Source organism: Filicampus tigris, chromosome 20 (genome assembly GCF_054856515.1).
Source record: "Filicampus tigris isolate MCC_2025a chromosome 20, RoL_Ftig_1.0, whole genome shotgun sequence".
Lineage (NCBI taxonomy): Eukaryota > Metazoa > Chordata > Actinopteri > Syngnathiformes > Syngnathidae > Filicampus > Filicampus tigris.
The window spans coordinates 78,596-95,000 of NC_141236.1; the positions used below are offsets into that span (position 1 = coordinate 78,596).

Consider the following 16,405-nt stretch of genomic DNA (forward strand, 5'->3'; position numbering starts at 1 on the left):
TCGATCCAGAGTCAAGTGGCAATCTTTAAACAGCATTGATGTAGTATTCATACGTGTAAATGGTAACGTGTGTTTATTAAAAAGTTGATTTTTTTTTTTTAATTTATTTTTTTTATACAACAGTATATACCTGACATCGTGCTTGACAGCGAAGCTGACATTTGTGCCTTAATGCTCATATTATGTAATCTTTTAGCTAACAGTTTGATTTATTCACAGCTTTGGCCTCTATCAGGTTTGATTGTGGAACATGTGACAGTTTTAAAGCAGCACTGGGCAGGAAATTGACCGTAATAATTTTTTTTCTCAACTCTTTTGATGAAACATTGACTTATAAGTGTTGAATGGGACTTTTGTCATGCCCTGGGGGGGGTCTGTATCATTTTTACTAGCACTAAACAACTTTGAGGATGGAAGCAACCCTGGCACACAAAAAACACAAATGTCCTGAATTGCTTTACGGCTTACTTCCTCCTCTCGCTATAAGGAACTCAAACGTCTACACGCTATTACTGGTGTCACGGCAGAAGCCCCAAAAAAACCAAAACTATTGTTTGAACAAAACTAGATTCATTGCTATTCATCTTTCACACAGCCACTGGAAATAGAAATGCAATTCAGTCCAACTTGCAAGCTAGCGAGACCTCAGGATTTCACGACACTACACGCTGGCGCGCATGGGAAATGTGATTGACTTTTGTCAAAACACTTTTGTCCACATAGCGCCGCCATAATCAACAAAAACTGACATGACACAGTGTTGCTTTCAGGTTTAATTTCCCCACCAATCCACTTTGTACTGGCGAAAATTCACCAGGCAGTCCTCTGAGAAATGGCTGTCGCGATGGATAGATTATGGGGTTTTAAAAATCATGTAACAAGTAGACAGCGAGTTGAAATTTAATTAACTAAATCTTGATCACCACTAGGTGGACTGTGGCATTTTGGATTCATTCTAGGCAAAAATGGGCTGAAAAATCCTTGTTAATTTAGTCTTTATATGAAGGAGCTAGGTCGCTGATGGTGTAGCAGTATACTCGCCTGAGTTGTGGGCGGGCAGCGTGGGATCGGCTCCCACTCAGTGACTGTGTCTGTGTGTGTGCCCTGCGACTGGCTGGTGACCAGTTCAGGGTGTAGTCCACCTTTCACCCATGGTCAGCTGGGATAGGCGCTAGTGCCTCCCTGTGACCCTGTACAGGATAAGCGGTGTGGAAGATGACATGGCATGAAGGAGCTACATTTGAATAATGTAAATTCGAGTTACCAGATTACGGACTGACACTTTAATTTAAACACACACAACTCACACTGAATTTATGGATATGACAATGGTTTATTTTCTATTTCTACTTAACATACACAAAAATCGACAAGGTTGTATCCTGAAAACTTGACTGAACATGGACACAAATGGGCTTGATAAATGGAAAAAGGGAGGAATAAGAATGAGTGTGTGTGTAATGAAAGGTGAATGGCGTACCGATTTGAGGTTGAATAACGTGCAAATAAAATAATACACCAATAAAATTATACACCAATTGTAGCACTTAGGAAATTGCAAGCTGCGCTTACCTACCGTCCTCACAAGGAGTGTGGCCTCACAAGGCACTAGGAGGAGAGGAAGGAAAACTGGAGAAAGTGAAGTCCAATAATTTAAATTTAACCCCCCAAAAAGATTAAAAAGCCCTTGGGGTTCTGCATGCACCTAAAGCGGTGTTTGGTGGTGACCATGTTTACGTTGCCCTCAACGGGGTACCAAGGCAGTTCTGTGCTTGTGGGGCAGCGGGGCGGCCTTGCCCTTTCAAACACTGGGACCACTTTTGAACCTGCTTGGCTGGGCAAAATAAATAATGCCGCATACACCACTGTTGGTTTGAACAAGATGAGGGAAAAAAAAGAAAAGACAGAAAAAAATCTTTCAGGAGTCTAAGAGAGAGAGATGGGTCGGAGAAAATGAACTTGGAGCCACCGCCCTGGTGGCGAGAGAGAAAAGTTTTGCACGCCCTTAAACTTTCATGCTAATGAGCATTCTCATGCTCATTAGCATGAAGACCTAGTATGAATTGGCTGGCGTCGTCCAACCAAGTTTTTGTTTGCATAAGGCTGGAAAGATTCCCACTTTGTAATTTTCTTTATCTATTTTCAGAGTTTTGCACAAATCACCAGCAATGTGTAGATGTTTTATTACTCAAACCATTTCAGTGCCTAACTTCTGATGAATGAGTGAACTTCTCTTCCATGATCTTAAAACAAATGGTTTGATTTGTTTTCATTTTATAACTGCATCAAAACGTCAACGTAATCATGATTGCATACATCACAATAAAATATATGATGAGTCGATCAATGTGAGATATTGTGTTCCTTCTACACTACTGTAAAGAAACGAACACGTCGGACACACATGAGCACATATTTTTCATTCATTTCCAGTTGGAGAGGACGTAAGCGGGTCCATCTTCACACACATCACTAGGCGTTGCACTTGCCCTAGTAAAGTGTGGTTCACACCCCCAGGATGACTTGGGGTGAGGGTCGAGGGGACTGTAAATTGTAACCTGTTTATCAGGAGTCACATTGGCGCCTCTTCGTCGGGTCACGAATTGCCAACCCTGATTTGAACCTCAATAGCATACATGCCACGGACGCGCTAATTCAATTTATTGACAGAAGAGTGTGTTTGTGGATTCTGGTGGGCTCCGGGCCTTTGCTTCGTTGGTTTCTTCTTTGGTGAGACAAGAGAGGATTGTCTTGACACAAACATGCCTTGTTGCCTGTGGGAGTGTGAAAGAGGCCAAGATTGTTGAGACGGTCTGCAGTTGTCTGTTGCCGGGGTGGCCGGTGCCTCGGCCGGGGAGGCCACTCGTAGTGCCTCTTTCCCGGATAGGCTTGTCAGGTGTCCTGCCTGGAGGTGGACTTGGAAAAAAAAAATCGAAAGAGTGGAGCTTCAACAAGGGAGGCCAACGCATCGGGCGCGGAGGCTGCTCAGAGCACGCCATTGGCACGCATGTGCGGGTGAGTGCACACAGGTGGACTTAAAAAAGATTTCAGAGCAACAAAGCTACAGCCAGGGAGTCCAGCGCCTTACTCAAGGTGGCTGCTCATTGTGCCTCTTTCCCAGATACACTTGTCAGGCGTCCCGCTGGCTGCTCAGAGAAAGTGGGCGTGTGTTTAGTCTGCAGGGACGACTTGGGTGTGGCTCACTCAGTCTTAAGGCCCTGACACACCAAACCGATGTCGGAGGTCATGAAGCGTTGTGGCGTCTTTAAGTGCCGTCTGATTGGTGTAGTGACCACCGTCGTAGTGTTGTAACCCGTCTCTAAACGTCTGGGGGACGTTTACGTCTGTTGAATCGGCATCGCCAGTCGTGACATTTAGTCACTCTGATTGGCTGTTAGATAGCAAATCAGCACACAGAGCACCAACAGGAAGTGACAAATGCAGGAAAACAGTGAGCACGCCTCCGCTGCCTTAATCTTCTTACAAGTACAAGAGCGAGGGTTGACAATGTAAGTATTTCACAATACCGTGTCAAGAACGTGATGGTTTACTTCGCGTGGGAGTTCATCATGAACGAAGAATAGAGCTGAACGCATTGTTTACATTTTTATAATCCACCGCCGGCCAACAGCTTTCCGGTTGGGGTTTTCTAACCATGAGAAATGGTGACTACCGCCGCCGATGGTATGGAAGGGTATTTCATCGTATGCATGCGCATAAAGTACTTTAAAGGTCAGCGTCGCTGTCTGTCGTTGTGGTGTATTCCTCCAGCGTGACGTGCTGACAGCCGACCGGACGCCACAGGGCGTCACTGTTGGCCAGCGTCTTTTTGGTGTATCAGAGCCTATACACACAAATAAGATTAAACTGAAGAACTGGTGCTGAGAGAGCAGGAATTCTCAGAGATGGGTGAATGGATGAAAACACCACTTTGTGGGGTGTTTTGGTGAGGAATTAACATTTTAACATGGCTAAAAGCTAAAAAAAAAAAAAAAAATGTTGATTTTGCATGACTTAAAAAGTTCACAAATGGGAACATTTTGCGATTGATTATTACATGCTGTGGTCTGTTCTTGAAGATCCATATAACCAGTGCCATGTTGATCTCTAATTCCGAGTGGGCGACTCAGGTGTTGAATGTGTTGAAAAACAGAGGAAAAGCCCTAATATATGGATTAGATCGACTCAATCAGCTTCAAGTCCACTTCCACAACCACGACTTTGATTTCGAAATTTACTTTTTCATGATGGAAGATAGCTCCAGCAGCATGGTCTGAAATGAGGGGGAAAACATGAAAACAACATAAGGTTATTATCAAATCAACAACAAACTTTAAGCAATCTTATTATCGTCGTATTTTTAGAAATTTAGTTAAATCGTCAATTTAACTATGTGATTGCTGCCATTATTCCCACCTGTTCATTACACATACAAAGTGTGTCAGAAAGGTTCCAGGACTAGTGGCAGAAAAGATATACGGTGGTGCCTTGAGATAGGAATTCAATTTGTTTTTGCACCTTGCTTACAACTCAAAACAACTATGTAAAATCATCTTTTCCACTAAAATGAATGGAAATGCTATTTTTTCTCCACGCTTTGGGGATTGGATTATTTTTTTTTTTTTTAATGTGTCATTGCACTAGTGCTTCCACCCTTCCTTAAACGCAGAACACGCAACGCACTACGCATTGGGCCTCATCCTCAATGGGGTGTCCCATTTTAAGCGAGGCGACGCATTGCGGTAGTGACAAGAATCAGCATCTGACAAATCTGAGGGAACGACATGTAGCTGGCATGTCATCCCAAATTCCTCCCACTTCCCGTAATTTTTAATAGGGTGTTGAGCTGGGGTGGCAGCTTTTAGCTCATCGGTCAGCACTGTGCTCTCCCGCACCGGAGGTTAGAGTTCGATCCCCAAGTTAGGTGGTTGCTGTCACTGCTTCCTTTGTGACGTGTCTAAAAACTGAATTTTAAAAATTGAATTTTTAGACACATCACACAAGGAAGCAGTGACAGCTCTGATGAAAGCTAAAGTGACATGCCAAAACTGTCACAAAGTAAAGACATTTTTTTTCTCTTGCCTGGAAAAAACACATCTGTCCAAAAAAAAAAACTTTAAACCTAAATTACAGTGTAGCTCAGCCTTTGACTAGCGGGCAAGATAGCTAGCAATATGCTTTTGGTGGTGTGTGTGTGTGTGTGTGTGTGTGTATATGTATGTATATATATATATATATATATATATATATATATATATATATATATATATATATATATATATATATATATATATATATATATATATATATATATATATATATATATATATATATATAGTCAAATTAATTAGAGGCAGTGTATAAAAAAGGGCGTAGACAGAACTTTTTCAGCAGGGTGGTCAGAGTTACAACCGGACTCACTAATGCCCCTTTTCCAGAGGCATCAGTCCCTTAATTTTTCAAGCCAAACCGAATTGTAATCCTCAATTGGTCAGTCAGTAAATTAAGTCCATCAGTCCCCCCACCCCACCTCACTACCACAAAAAAAAAAAAAAAACACTTCAGCAAAATGGGGGGCGCCAGGGACGGACTGAGCGGTCCTTCAATACTTGACCCAGTAACTGACGATTACTCTGACGGACAAAAATCCACTTACATCAGTGCTTAGTCCGTCATTTCTTTCAAGTGTCACGTCATTGGCTAATCGTCAGCAAAACGTGAGTCCATCATGGACTGATGGACGGGTCTGTCAGCCTACCTCTGAAAAATGGTAATACTTTGGATTTGGTACTAACCCAAGGTTTAGCAACCTCAAATGTTAAGGTATTCCCATTACTGCTATGTCTAAACATCACAATACAAAATTTGAAATCTTTGCCGCCGCAATATTAGTTCAACCACTACTGTGTTTTCTCAGCTACTACCTCTGGCAACTACTTCATTTCCTTCTTAGATTGGTTCGATTGATAATCTCCTGAATGAAATTAATGCTGTCCTGTTAAATGTCCTCGACTCCATAGCGCCATTAAAGGGAAGTCAACGCAATTTTTTTTTTTTTTTCAATATGTTCTATGATGTAGTACTTATATGTTCTAGTTGAAACAGGGCAATCTGCTAAATATTGCGTTTGTGGAATAAAGTGTTAATCCACTAATTTTTAGCCATTTCTGGGGGCGGCCATTTTGTCTTCTGTCGACTGAAAAAGACATCACTGACTGAAACTGCTCACCATGACCAATCATGGCTCAGATTCAGAAAACAGGTCAGCCGTTATTGGTCGTTGTGAGCAGTTGCGATGTCATTTTCAGTCGACAGAAGACAAAATGGCCGAACCAGAGATGGGTAAAAATGAGCATTTTGCTGCTTAATTTATATTCCACAAATGCAAAATTAATCAGAATGCCATGTTTCAACTAGTGGGCCTACTGGGAACATATTGTTGAAAAAATTATGTTTGGATTGGCTTCCACTTTAAGATTTAAAACTCGTCTTAAGAGGCTTACTCAATGGTTTACAGATGAAACCTGCACACTTTAAAGGGATCCTCAGTCGGCCGAGATGGTTCATTTTTTAGTAATTAAGCTCAGTTTAAATATATTTTTAATGAGGAAAATGATATTAGCTAACATTTACAATTTTAACAAGTTGTTTTGAAGAAATTAGTAAAGAACTAATGCCGTGAGAAACACCCATTGGAAACTCGCAATCTGGCCACGCCTCTCCTCCCCTTCCTACATATCTTGGTGGGAGTCACGACAGGGGCCGGAGACTATTTGTCCATTCAAAATTATTGTAAATAAATCACTAATAATGTCAAAATAATGGGGAACAATTGGCCCCCAAATGTATGTGGACTCCTCTACTCAGGCCTACCTAAACCTCTGAAAATATATTACGATTAGCCTTTCTATGTTTGACCTAATAGATGAAGAAATCAGCAGCCTATGTGTAGTTTCTGTCACATCTGTCTGTTCTAAGACATCCCTCCAGACCACCAGCAGTGCTAAAAACACAGAATACATCTTCACGCAAGCGCCGGATGAGAATGAATATCAACAAACATAATTTGTGACTCCAGGTGACTCAGGGCGTATAAAAGCCTGTGGCACCCGGAAGACAGTCTCTCAGAACTTTCTTGCGTGTTGGCTTACATGCCACCGGATTTCGCTTGAACCTGCGCATCAAAGTTGTTTGTTGTCTTGTGGACGTGTGACCGCATTGGTTGGAGCTGCAGATTTGTTTTGCGTCCTCCTGCGGCTGCGATGGTTTTGTTTTTGTACACCAAGGTGAACTTTTGTGTGTTTGCTGCTCTGTGTGGCTCTCTCATCTCGCTTTTGTTGTTCACCGTGTGTCACTGTGTGGTTTGTGTGCTTGGTTACGCCATCCACTATTGAGCTCTGCCGCCGATGACCTTTCTCCGACAGAGTTTATTTAAGATTGTTTCTTTATTGTCCTCTTGTCCTCTCCCAGATATGCTGAGTGTGGCACTGCATTATAAAGGCTAACGCTGCTGTTTTTGCCGGTGTGAGGCCTTGATGCACCGAAATGACTACCGTTGCTATTTTTGCCGGGGTTCTGTCATGATGGGCCTCAGCTAATGATGGCTGCGTTTTTCGCCTCCTCTCCTAGGTTATGGAGTTTCATTCCTCTGTCTCCTTTTATTGGCATTTCTACTGACACTTTTCGCTAGCAGACTTTTCACCAGCAGAATTGCTGTGTGGCTCGAATGGTGACAACTGCCTTATTGCGTCCTCTCTCCTGCCTGCGGCATTTCAGCTTTCCACACACATTTTTGGTCTTCCGCCTGCCATGCAGGTGGCGTCTTTGCCCTCTTTCCTCGGCTTATCGCTACCTGTTTTTGGTCGGGTGTGTTTCAAAACTCGTTGGCTGTTTACCGCCGTCCCTGCCCCCTGCGTTTGGCTTAGCGCGTGCATTTCCTGTAGAGCATCTTCGCTATGGAGGATTCCACTACTTGTGTTGATTGTGCCGGAGGTGCCACGGCTCTACCCGCATTGAGGCTTGCCTTTCTGTCAGTCAGGAAGTTGTCTACGACGTGCCCCACAATCTGGACGTTGCAGGTCAAGGGCTGTCATCTCCTGTTGGTGTGGTGTGCCCCATGATCTTACTGCTTTCCCCGGTTCCTTCAAGAGGAGGTTCTCTGCGGGACACCAGCTTGGTTCAGAGGTGGATCATTTGCATGTTGAGTTGGAAGAGGTGAGATCTCTCGTGCAGGACCGTCTCCTTCCTAACTTAGGTGTAGTTTGAGACAAATCCGCCCCACCCGTACCGGTGCTTACCCGTAATGTTGGCGCGGTTTCTCTGGCTGCCTCTGAGTCTTGTTTCCAGGGCTGAGTCGCCCTCTGGAGGAACTCGTCATGTGATACAGAGGATGGCTTGATGGAGACTGTTTTACGACATGCCTCAGCTGTCCCAGTCGCCTCCCGAAAGTGCTTTCTTCATTTGTGGACATCCCTCATTTGCCTTTTCTGTTCGTAAGCACTATTTGATGGAGCTCCATTCCTGCTGGGCTGATACTGCGACTTTCACCCTGGTCACAGCAGATGTGTTTTTGGCGGCTATGCATGATGCTGTCATTCTTCCAGAGGAGATGCAACGTGGTGGGCGGCTCTCAGGGGAGTCTGTGCTGGTGCTTCCTGGTCATCGCCTAGCACAGACGTGTTTAGCTCGGGTCCTGCCTGTTTTCCTTTTGTCCCTGCTGCAACACACACGATTCAAATGATCAGCTCATCACCAAGCTCTGAAAAAGGTAACGATCATGATATTTTGAATCAGGTGTGTTGCAGCAGGGAAAGATGGAAAACAGGCACTGGCTCATGAGGACTGATTTTGGACACCCATGGCCTAGCATTGACTCCAGATTTTACTGTGTGGATACCACTACTCCTCTTCCACTGGGTGTGTTTTTTGGCCCTCAGAAGGCGGTGAAGTGAGGTTTGTGTCTGTTGTCACCTGTTGTCACCTCGTGACTTCGCTGGTAATTTTGTGCTTTACTCTATGGGTCCCGAATGACCGCTAGGGTGTTCGGTCACTGAGAATCCTCATGTTCGTGCGAGAAGGTTCTGAATGACTGTGTTTGGGTGCCATGGGCTTTTATACACTCCGAGTCGCCCAAGGTCACAAATGACGTTTGTTTTTATTTTTTTTAATTCCTTTATTTAGTTTTCACAGATCCAAATCAACAATTAATATACCTGCCACAAGCTATAACGTCACAGTTATTCCAATAAATTTATATTCACAACATTTACAAATCCAGATTAACAAGGATCTTGTTCTTACATGTGACAATAATGACTTTTGATGATTCTCGTCTGATGCTTGCACGAAACTGTATTCCGTGCTTTCAGCACTGCCACTGGCGGTCATTCGGGACTCATAGAACCATAGTTACATACAGTTTGTAACTCGTTTTCTTTGACTATGATGCGCAAACACAATGCCTTCAGAGAGGCTTTTCATCAACTGAATTATTTATAGGACATTATATCCATCCATCCATTATCTATACCGCTTATCCTCACAAGGGTCGTGGGCATGCTGGAGCCTATCCCAACTGCCTTCGGGCAGTAGGCAGGGGACACCCTGAATTGGTTGCCAGCCAATCACAGGGCACACAGAGAAACACAAACATCCACACTCACAAACACACCTAGGGGCAATTTCAAGTGTCCAATCAGCTTACCATGCATGCTTTTGGAATGTGGGAGGAAACCGAAGGACCCGGAGAAAACCCACGCAGGCACGGGGAGAACATTCAAACTCCAGACAGGGAGGCCGGAGCCGGGATCGAACCCACGACCTCTGAACTGTGAGGCAGACGTGCTAACCAGCCGGCCATCGTGCCGCCCAGGACATTATATATTAAATTTAAATCTACTGTATAAGGATTAGCTTGACTTTTTTTTTCTGCTCAAGTCCACCTCCAAGGGGTAAGCAGTGGCGAAGCAGAGATACTAGACTGCATGGACGGCAGCAAGTCTGGACGGTAATAAGCTGATTTGGTTCTGCTAAACTCGTCTGTTTGACAGACGAAATCCTCTACAGCTGCAGTGGTTTTAGCAGTGGTATTAGCCAGAGCTGGGCATTTTACAAAAATTTCATGGTCCGTTTATCATCTGCAGCCGGGGTACCTGTCTGCCTGCACCTCAATCAATTTTCACCAACACCGAGTTACACTCCCTGGCCAATAGTTTGACGACGTCACTGTGAAAATAGATGATTACATAGATGGGAAAAAAATGGGCTTCCGACTATATGCTTAGTCCGACTATTTTTTTTAAGTTTCCGATCCATCGTTTATCGCCTATAAAATGGGTGTCCATCATAGGCGGATAGACGGACTGGTCCATCACATAGGCGGAATGCGCAGCTCTGGTATCTGCCATGGGAGCTAGCGGGAGATTACACCCATGATTACACCTATGCCTGCCTGTCAGTCAATGGAGCAATAACAAAACCTTTGTGTATGCTAAATGGCAGAAAACTACGACCAATACCCAAGCATATTTCTACTCGTCCACTTCAACCTCTAAAAATAAAAAAAACGATCAGCACAACATTTTTTTAATTTAAGGTGGTGACAGTGTTTTTTCCTCATAGGAGCTCACATTTGATGTAAATAAATCCCAAATATTCTGTAGATTGCTTTTATATTTTCACAGGTTTTAAGTGAACAAGCGCAGGAATGTGCATAGGAATTTTGGTGGTGATTAATCACTGTCTCAGACACTAGATGACAACAGAATGTGACAAACCAAGCCAGTAAACAATAAATATTACAATGCTTGCCTCCCATCGATGATGTGGTTCGGCTAAGATGGGAAAAAAAACAAAAAAAACAAGCCACGCTCCAAAAGCGGGTCTGGTAAAAGACATCATGAAAAAAAAAAAAAAAAAAAAAAAAAACTTAAATCACACCAGATTATTTTCGGTTGGTGACTAGACAGTATTGACATTTTTACATACAAACTTAAGTGCCAATGATCACCCCATTCAAACGGTGTAAGACTAAACTTGAGGTCTTCCGTCAGGAATGATGCGATAGCTCTGCTGAGCTACAAACAAGCTCTCGTTTTAGCCAAAAGTAATTATTTCTCAAGAATAATAGGTCTGAGTTAAAAAAACCCTGAATACTTATTTGATAGAGTGGCAATGCTAACGCAAAAGCAGTCAACCTCCAATAGCTTCCCCCATTCAGCTCACGATTTCTTCACAAATTTTTTACTTTTAAAACCCAGTCGAATCCCGCGATTACTGGTCTTAATAGGGCCATTAAACCAAATGAGCGAATATGCCCCTGAATCACTACTGAGTTTTTCAGGCGGGTGAATTTCAGTGCTTACATCATTTTATTTTATAAATCCATCCATCCATTCTTTACCCCTTATCCGCGGTCAGGTCGTGGGGGCAGCAGCTTTAGCAGAGAAGCCCAGATTTCTCTCTCCCCAGCTACTTCTTCCAGCTCTTCGTAGGGGATCCCAAGGCATTCCCAGGTCAGCCGGGAGACACAGTCTCTGCAGCGTGTCCTGGGGTGTCCTCCAGGCCTCCTGACACTGGGACATGCCTGGAACACCTCACCAGGGAGGCGTCGACATCCTAACCAGATGCCCGAGGCCCCTCACCTGGGTCCTCTCGACGTGGAGGAGCAGCAGCTCAAATCTGAGCCCCTCCCAGATGACCAAGCTTCTCACTCTATCTCTAAGGGAGAGCCCGGACACCCTGTGGAGGAAACCCATTTCGGCCGCTTATATCCGGGATCTTATTCTTTCAGTCACGACCCACAGCTCGTGACCATAGGTGAGAGTAGAAACGTAGATCGATCGACAGGTAAATCAAGAACTTCACCTTTCGGCTCAGCTCCTTCTTCACCACGACAGAGCGATACAGTTCGCATTAGAGCAGATACTGCACCGATCTGCCTGTTGAGCTTAAGAACAAGATCCCAAGATACTTAAACTTCTTCACTTGGGGCAGGATCTCTTCCCCGACCCAGAGGGGGCACGCCACCTTTTTCCGACTGAGGACTTCAGTTTCAGATTTGGAGGTGCAGATTTTATCTCAACCGCATGGGTTGAAATTTGTGCCACTAAAAACTGAATCTGAATAATGTAGATTTTAATTTGAATAGCAAAACTTTAATGAAAGAAAGGAAAAACGGAATCTGAATTATACAATTTGATTGTGAATTCCTCACTAAAAATTAATTTCTGTATATTTTTCACATTCAGTTTTACAAATACAAATTCAAATCTTTTCCACAAAAATTCTGTTCGCTTGACATTTCATTCAATTCACTAGTAAATGTTCAGTTTGTGTGATGAACCATCCGGGCAACTGAGGATGAGCAATTAATTGCAGAACTCAGATCTTCAATTCAGCTTCATTTTGAGCATGTGACAAAGCTCTCCGGAAAAAGTGTTATCTCCTAAGCGGCTCTTAAGACTTATAACACCTTTCATTAACCTTTGTGGTACAAGCTATCGGGTCACGGAGGGATGAAAAGGTGCTTCCTTTAAAATTTAGGAAAGGACAGTGTACATTCACCAACGTATCAAAATGAAGCCACGTCGTCAGAACGTCTCGATATTTTTTTTTTTTCAAACTATCACGCCAGCATTGAACTCCATCCTTTAGGCATTACAGTACTGACACCTAGGAGTAGAATCAGCTCACAGCATGTATCCATAGACAGTGGGTGTTCATCCCAGGCTCTGTTTCATATTATGATACATATTATGCTGAGTGTCTGTTCTATTTGGGGCAGTATTTGATACCAAAATCACTTGATTATGCTACCTCAAAGATTCTATGCCTTACCGATCATATTTTAAGATTATATAATTTCAACGCAGCACGTCCGCCTCACAGTTCAGAGGTCGTGGGTTCGATCCCGGCTCCGGCCTCCCTGTGTGGAGTTTGCATGTTCTCCCCGTGCCTGCGTGGGTTTTCTCCGGGTACTCCGGTTTCTTCCCACATTCCAAAAAACATGCATGGTAAGTTGATTGGACACTCTAAATTGCCCCTAGGTGTGATTGTGAGTGCGGATATTTGTCTCTGTGTGCCCTGCGATTGGCTGGCAACCAGTTCAGGGTGTCCCCCGCCTACTTCCCGAAGACAGCTGGGATAGGCTACAGCACGCCCCGCGACCCTTGTGTGGATAAGCGGGATAGATAATGGATGGATGGATAATTTCAACGCTAGGTTCTGAACTTGCCGATAATTCATCCACACTAGAATTTAAGGACATTAAAAATGGGACACTACAGCAAAACATTCCATTTTGGACCCTTTAAATTTTTGTTCATGTACATTTACACCTGTTACTAAAAAAATCTGTTGAGAAATCAAATCAGTTTCTTTCCAGTTGTTTTTTGTTATTGCACTTTTTTAACTAGTTATAAACTATAATATTGACAAATACCAGATTTGAAAACTTCCATAGTTCCTGAAAAAAGGGACAAAAATGGGATAAATGGGGCATTTTCAGACTCATTTATTGAGAGATAAAGACAAAAACAACCAGGAGCACTGCTATAATTGTAGTAATGACCCCCACTGTCTATGGGTACATGCTGTGCGCTGATTCTACCCCTAGGCATGGAATTCAATTGCCGTTATGGTTTGGAAAAAAAACAACAACTCGGAAATCGAGAGTACTGACTACTGCGCTTCATTTTGATACCTTTGCTGAATGTGCACTGTCCTTTCCTAAATTTGGAAGGAAGCATCTTTTCATCCCTCTCTCCGTGACCTGATGGCTTGTACCACAAAGGTTAAAGAAAGGTATTATAAGTGTTAAGAGCCGCTTGGGAGATCATACTTTTTCCGGGGATCTTATGTCACGTGCTCAAAACCAAGATGCTTATTGGACAAAGAGGATATCTGAGATCTGCAATTGATTGCTCATCCTCAACTGCCCAGAATGTTCTTTACGCGAACTGAAAGCAAGCATTGAAAGTTTGAATTTTCACTCGTCCACCTACGTCCAGACCTCGTCCTATGGTCGAATACATCTAAGATCGCCTACGTCATCGAGCTAACAGTTCCTTGGGAGGATGCCGACGAAGAAGCGTATGAACGCAAGAAGCTGCGGTACTCCAACCTAGTGGCTGCAGCAGAGGACAGTGGCTGGAAGGCGAGGGTGTGCCCGCTGGAGGTGGGGTGTAGGGGTTTTGTGGCCAGTTCAACAGCAAAGCTCCTTAGGGAAATTGGAGTCAGGGGACAGGCCCACAGACAGGCCATTAAAGAGCTGGCCAACACCGCCGAGAGGGCAAGCCATTGGCTGTGGCTGAAGAGGAGCAACACCCTCTGGGCCGCCAGGGCAAATGCTTAGCCCTGAGACATATGACCAGGAGTGATCAACCTGTGGTGGGCCTGCCTCAGCTGAGAGCGTCTTGTGATAAGTGGCCGAAATGCCCCGTGATCCGAGGACACAACTGACGATGTGTCTCAGTGGCTGAGCAGAGCCTTAAAGCAGCAGCTCCTAGTCCATCCAGGTATGCGGTCAGGTGCAAGCTTGGCTCAGGGAGGAGGACACCCCTGCCATGCATAGTCCTGGGGATTGTTACACCGAGTCCTTTCATCGAGTCGTGAAACTGTATGAAAAGTCAAGAGAACGGAATCTGTGTGGAAAAGATTTTAATTTGTATTTGGAAAACTGAATCTGAAAAAATATGCACAATATAAATTTTGGTGAGGACATCAAATTCAAATTGTATAATTCAGATTCAGTTTTTCAATTCAATTATTCAAGTTTTGCTATTGAAATTCAAATGACGTTATTCATATTCAGTGTCTAGTGGCACAAATTTCCGGCTGCCAACTGCTCCAGTGAGAGTTAGAGATCGCGGCTTGAAGAAGCCAACAGTACCACATAATCTGCAAAAAGCAGAGATGCAATACTGAGGTCACCAAACCGTACCCCCTCAACGCCTCAGCTGCGCCTAGAAATTCTGTCCATAAAGGTTATGAACAGAATCTGTGACAAAGGGATGCCTTGACGGAGTCCATTCCTCACTAGAAACGCATCCAACTTACTGCCGGCAATGCGAACCAAACTCTGAGATCAGTGGTATAGGGACTGAGCAGGCGTTTCGGTACCCCTTATTCCTCTCATCCACCCCTAGGGTTTAGCTACTGAGGAGCTTTTTAACCACCTGGGTGACTTGAACTGCAGAGATAGGAGAGCCCACCTGAGTCCCAAGACTCTGCTTCCACTAAGGAAGGCATGTCGGCGGAGAGGCCAGATGGTGGAACAGAATTTCCTTGAAGTCATCCGGAAGTCTGTTTCTATGGCCTTGCCTCCTCCTCTCACGCCCGAGTTTTTGCCTGAGTGACCATCGAAGCTGCGTTGCGCTTGGGCAGCCGGTACCCGTCAGCTGCCTACGGAGTCCCACAGGCCAAAAAGGACCGAGAGGACTCCTTCTTATGCGGACCCTGTATCGGTCTGTCGTGGTGAAGAAGGAGCTCAGCCGAAAGGCGAAGCTCTCAATTTACCGGTCGATCTACGTTCCTACTCTCACCTATGGTCATGAGCTGTGGGTCATTACCGAAAGAACAAGATCTCGGATACAAGCGGCCGAAATGGGTTTCTTTCGCAGGGTGTCCGGGCTCTCCCTTAGAGATAGGATGAGAAGTTCGGCCATCCGGGAGGGACTCAGAGTCGAGCCGCTGCTCCTCCGCGTTGAGAGGAGCCAGTTGAGGTGGCTCGGCCATCTGATTAGGATGCCTCCTCGACGCCTCCCTGGTGAGGTGTTCCGGGCATGTCCCACCGGCAGGAGACCCAGAGGACGACCCAGAACACGCTGGAGAGACTACGTCTCCCGGCTTCCCTGGGAACGCCTTGGGATCCTTCCGGAAGAGCTGGAAGATGTTGCTGGGGAGAGGGAAGTCTGGGCTTCCCTGCTGAAGCTGCTGCCTCCGCGACCCGACTTCGGACAAGCGGGAGATAATGGATGGATGGAGGACTCCTTCTTCAGCTTCAGAGCATCATTTTCCGCCGGTGTCCACCAGCAGGTTCAGGGATTGCCGTCACAACAGGCACTGACAACCTTACGGCCACAACTCCCAACAGCTGCCTCAACAATAGCGGCACAGAACATGGTCTACTCAGACTCAATGTCCGTGATACGCACAGAAGTCCAATGACAGTACAATACTCTGATTCTGATTAGGGCGCAGTTCCTCCCAATCACGCACTTCCAGGTCTCACTGTCATTGCCCGCGTGAGCATTTCAAGTCCCCCAGCAGAACGAGGGAGTCCCTAGAGAGACTCATAAAGGGTGGGCACTCTGAGCTGCTGTTTGGTGCATTCGCACAAACAACAATCACGACCCATCCACCCGCCCGAAGGTGGAGTGAACCCCAATGTATACGCACCAAACCG

General features: G+C 44.8%; 1 protein-coding gene across 2 annotated transcripts in view; it reads right to left on the reverse strand.

Annotated features, from left to right (window-relative positions):
• Window positions 1–1,323: 1,323 nt before the first annotated feature.
• gja10b (gap junction protein alpha 10 b) overlaps window positions 1,324–16,405 on the reverse strand; it is a 19,288-nt gene continuing 4,206 nt past the window's right edge. For both annotated transcript variants that reach the window (XM_086018094.1, XM_086018095.1), the window contains exon 3: window positions 1,324–4,273. In XM_086018094.1, coding sequence (XP_085874220.1) covers window positions 4,235–4,273 — 39 coding nt within the window. In that variant the 3' untranslated portion in view covers window positions 1,324–4,234. The remainder of the gene's footprint in view (window positions 4,274–16,405) is intronic.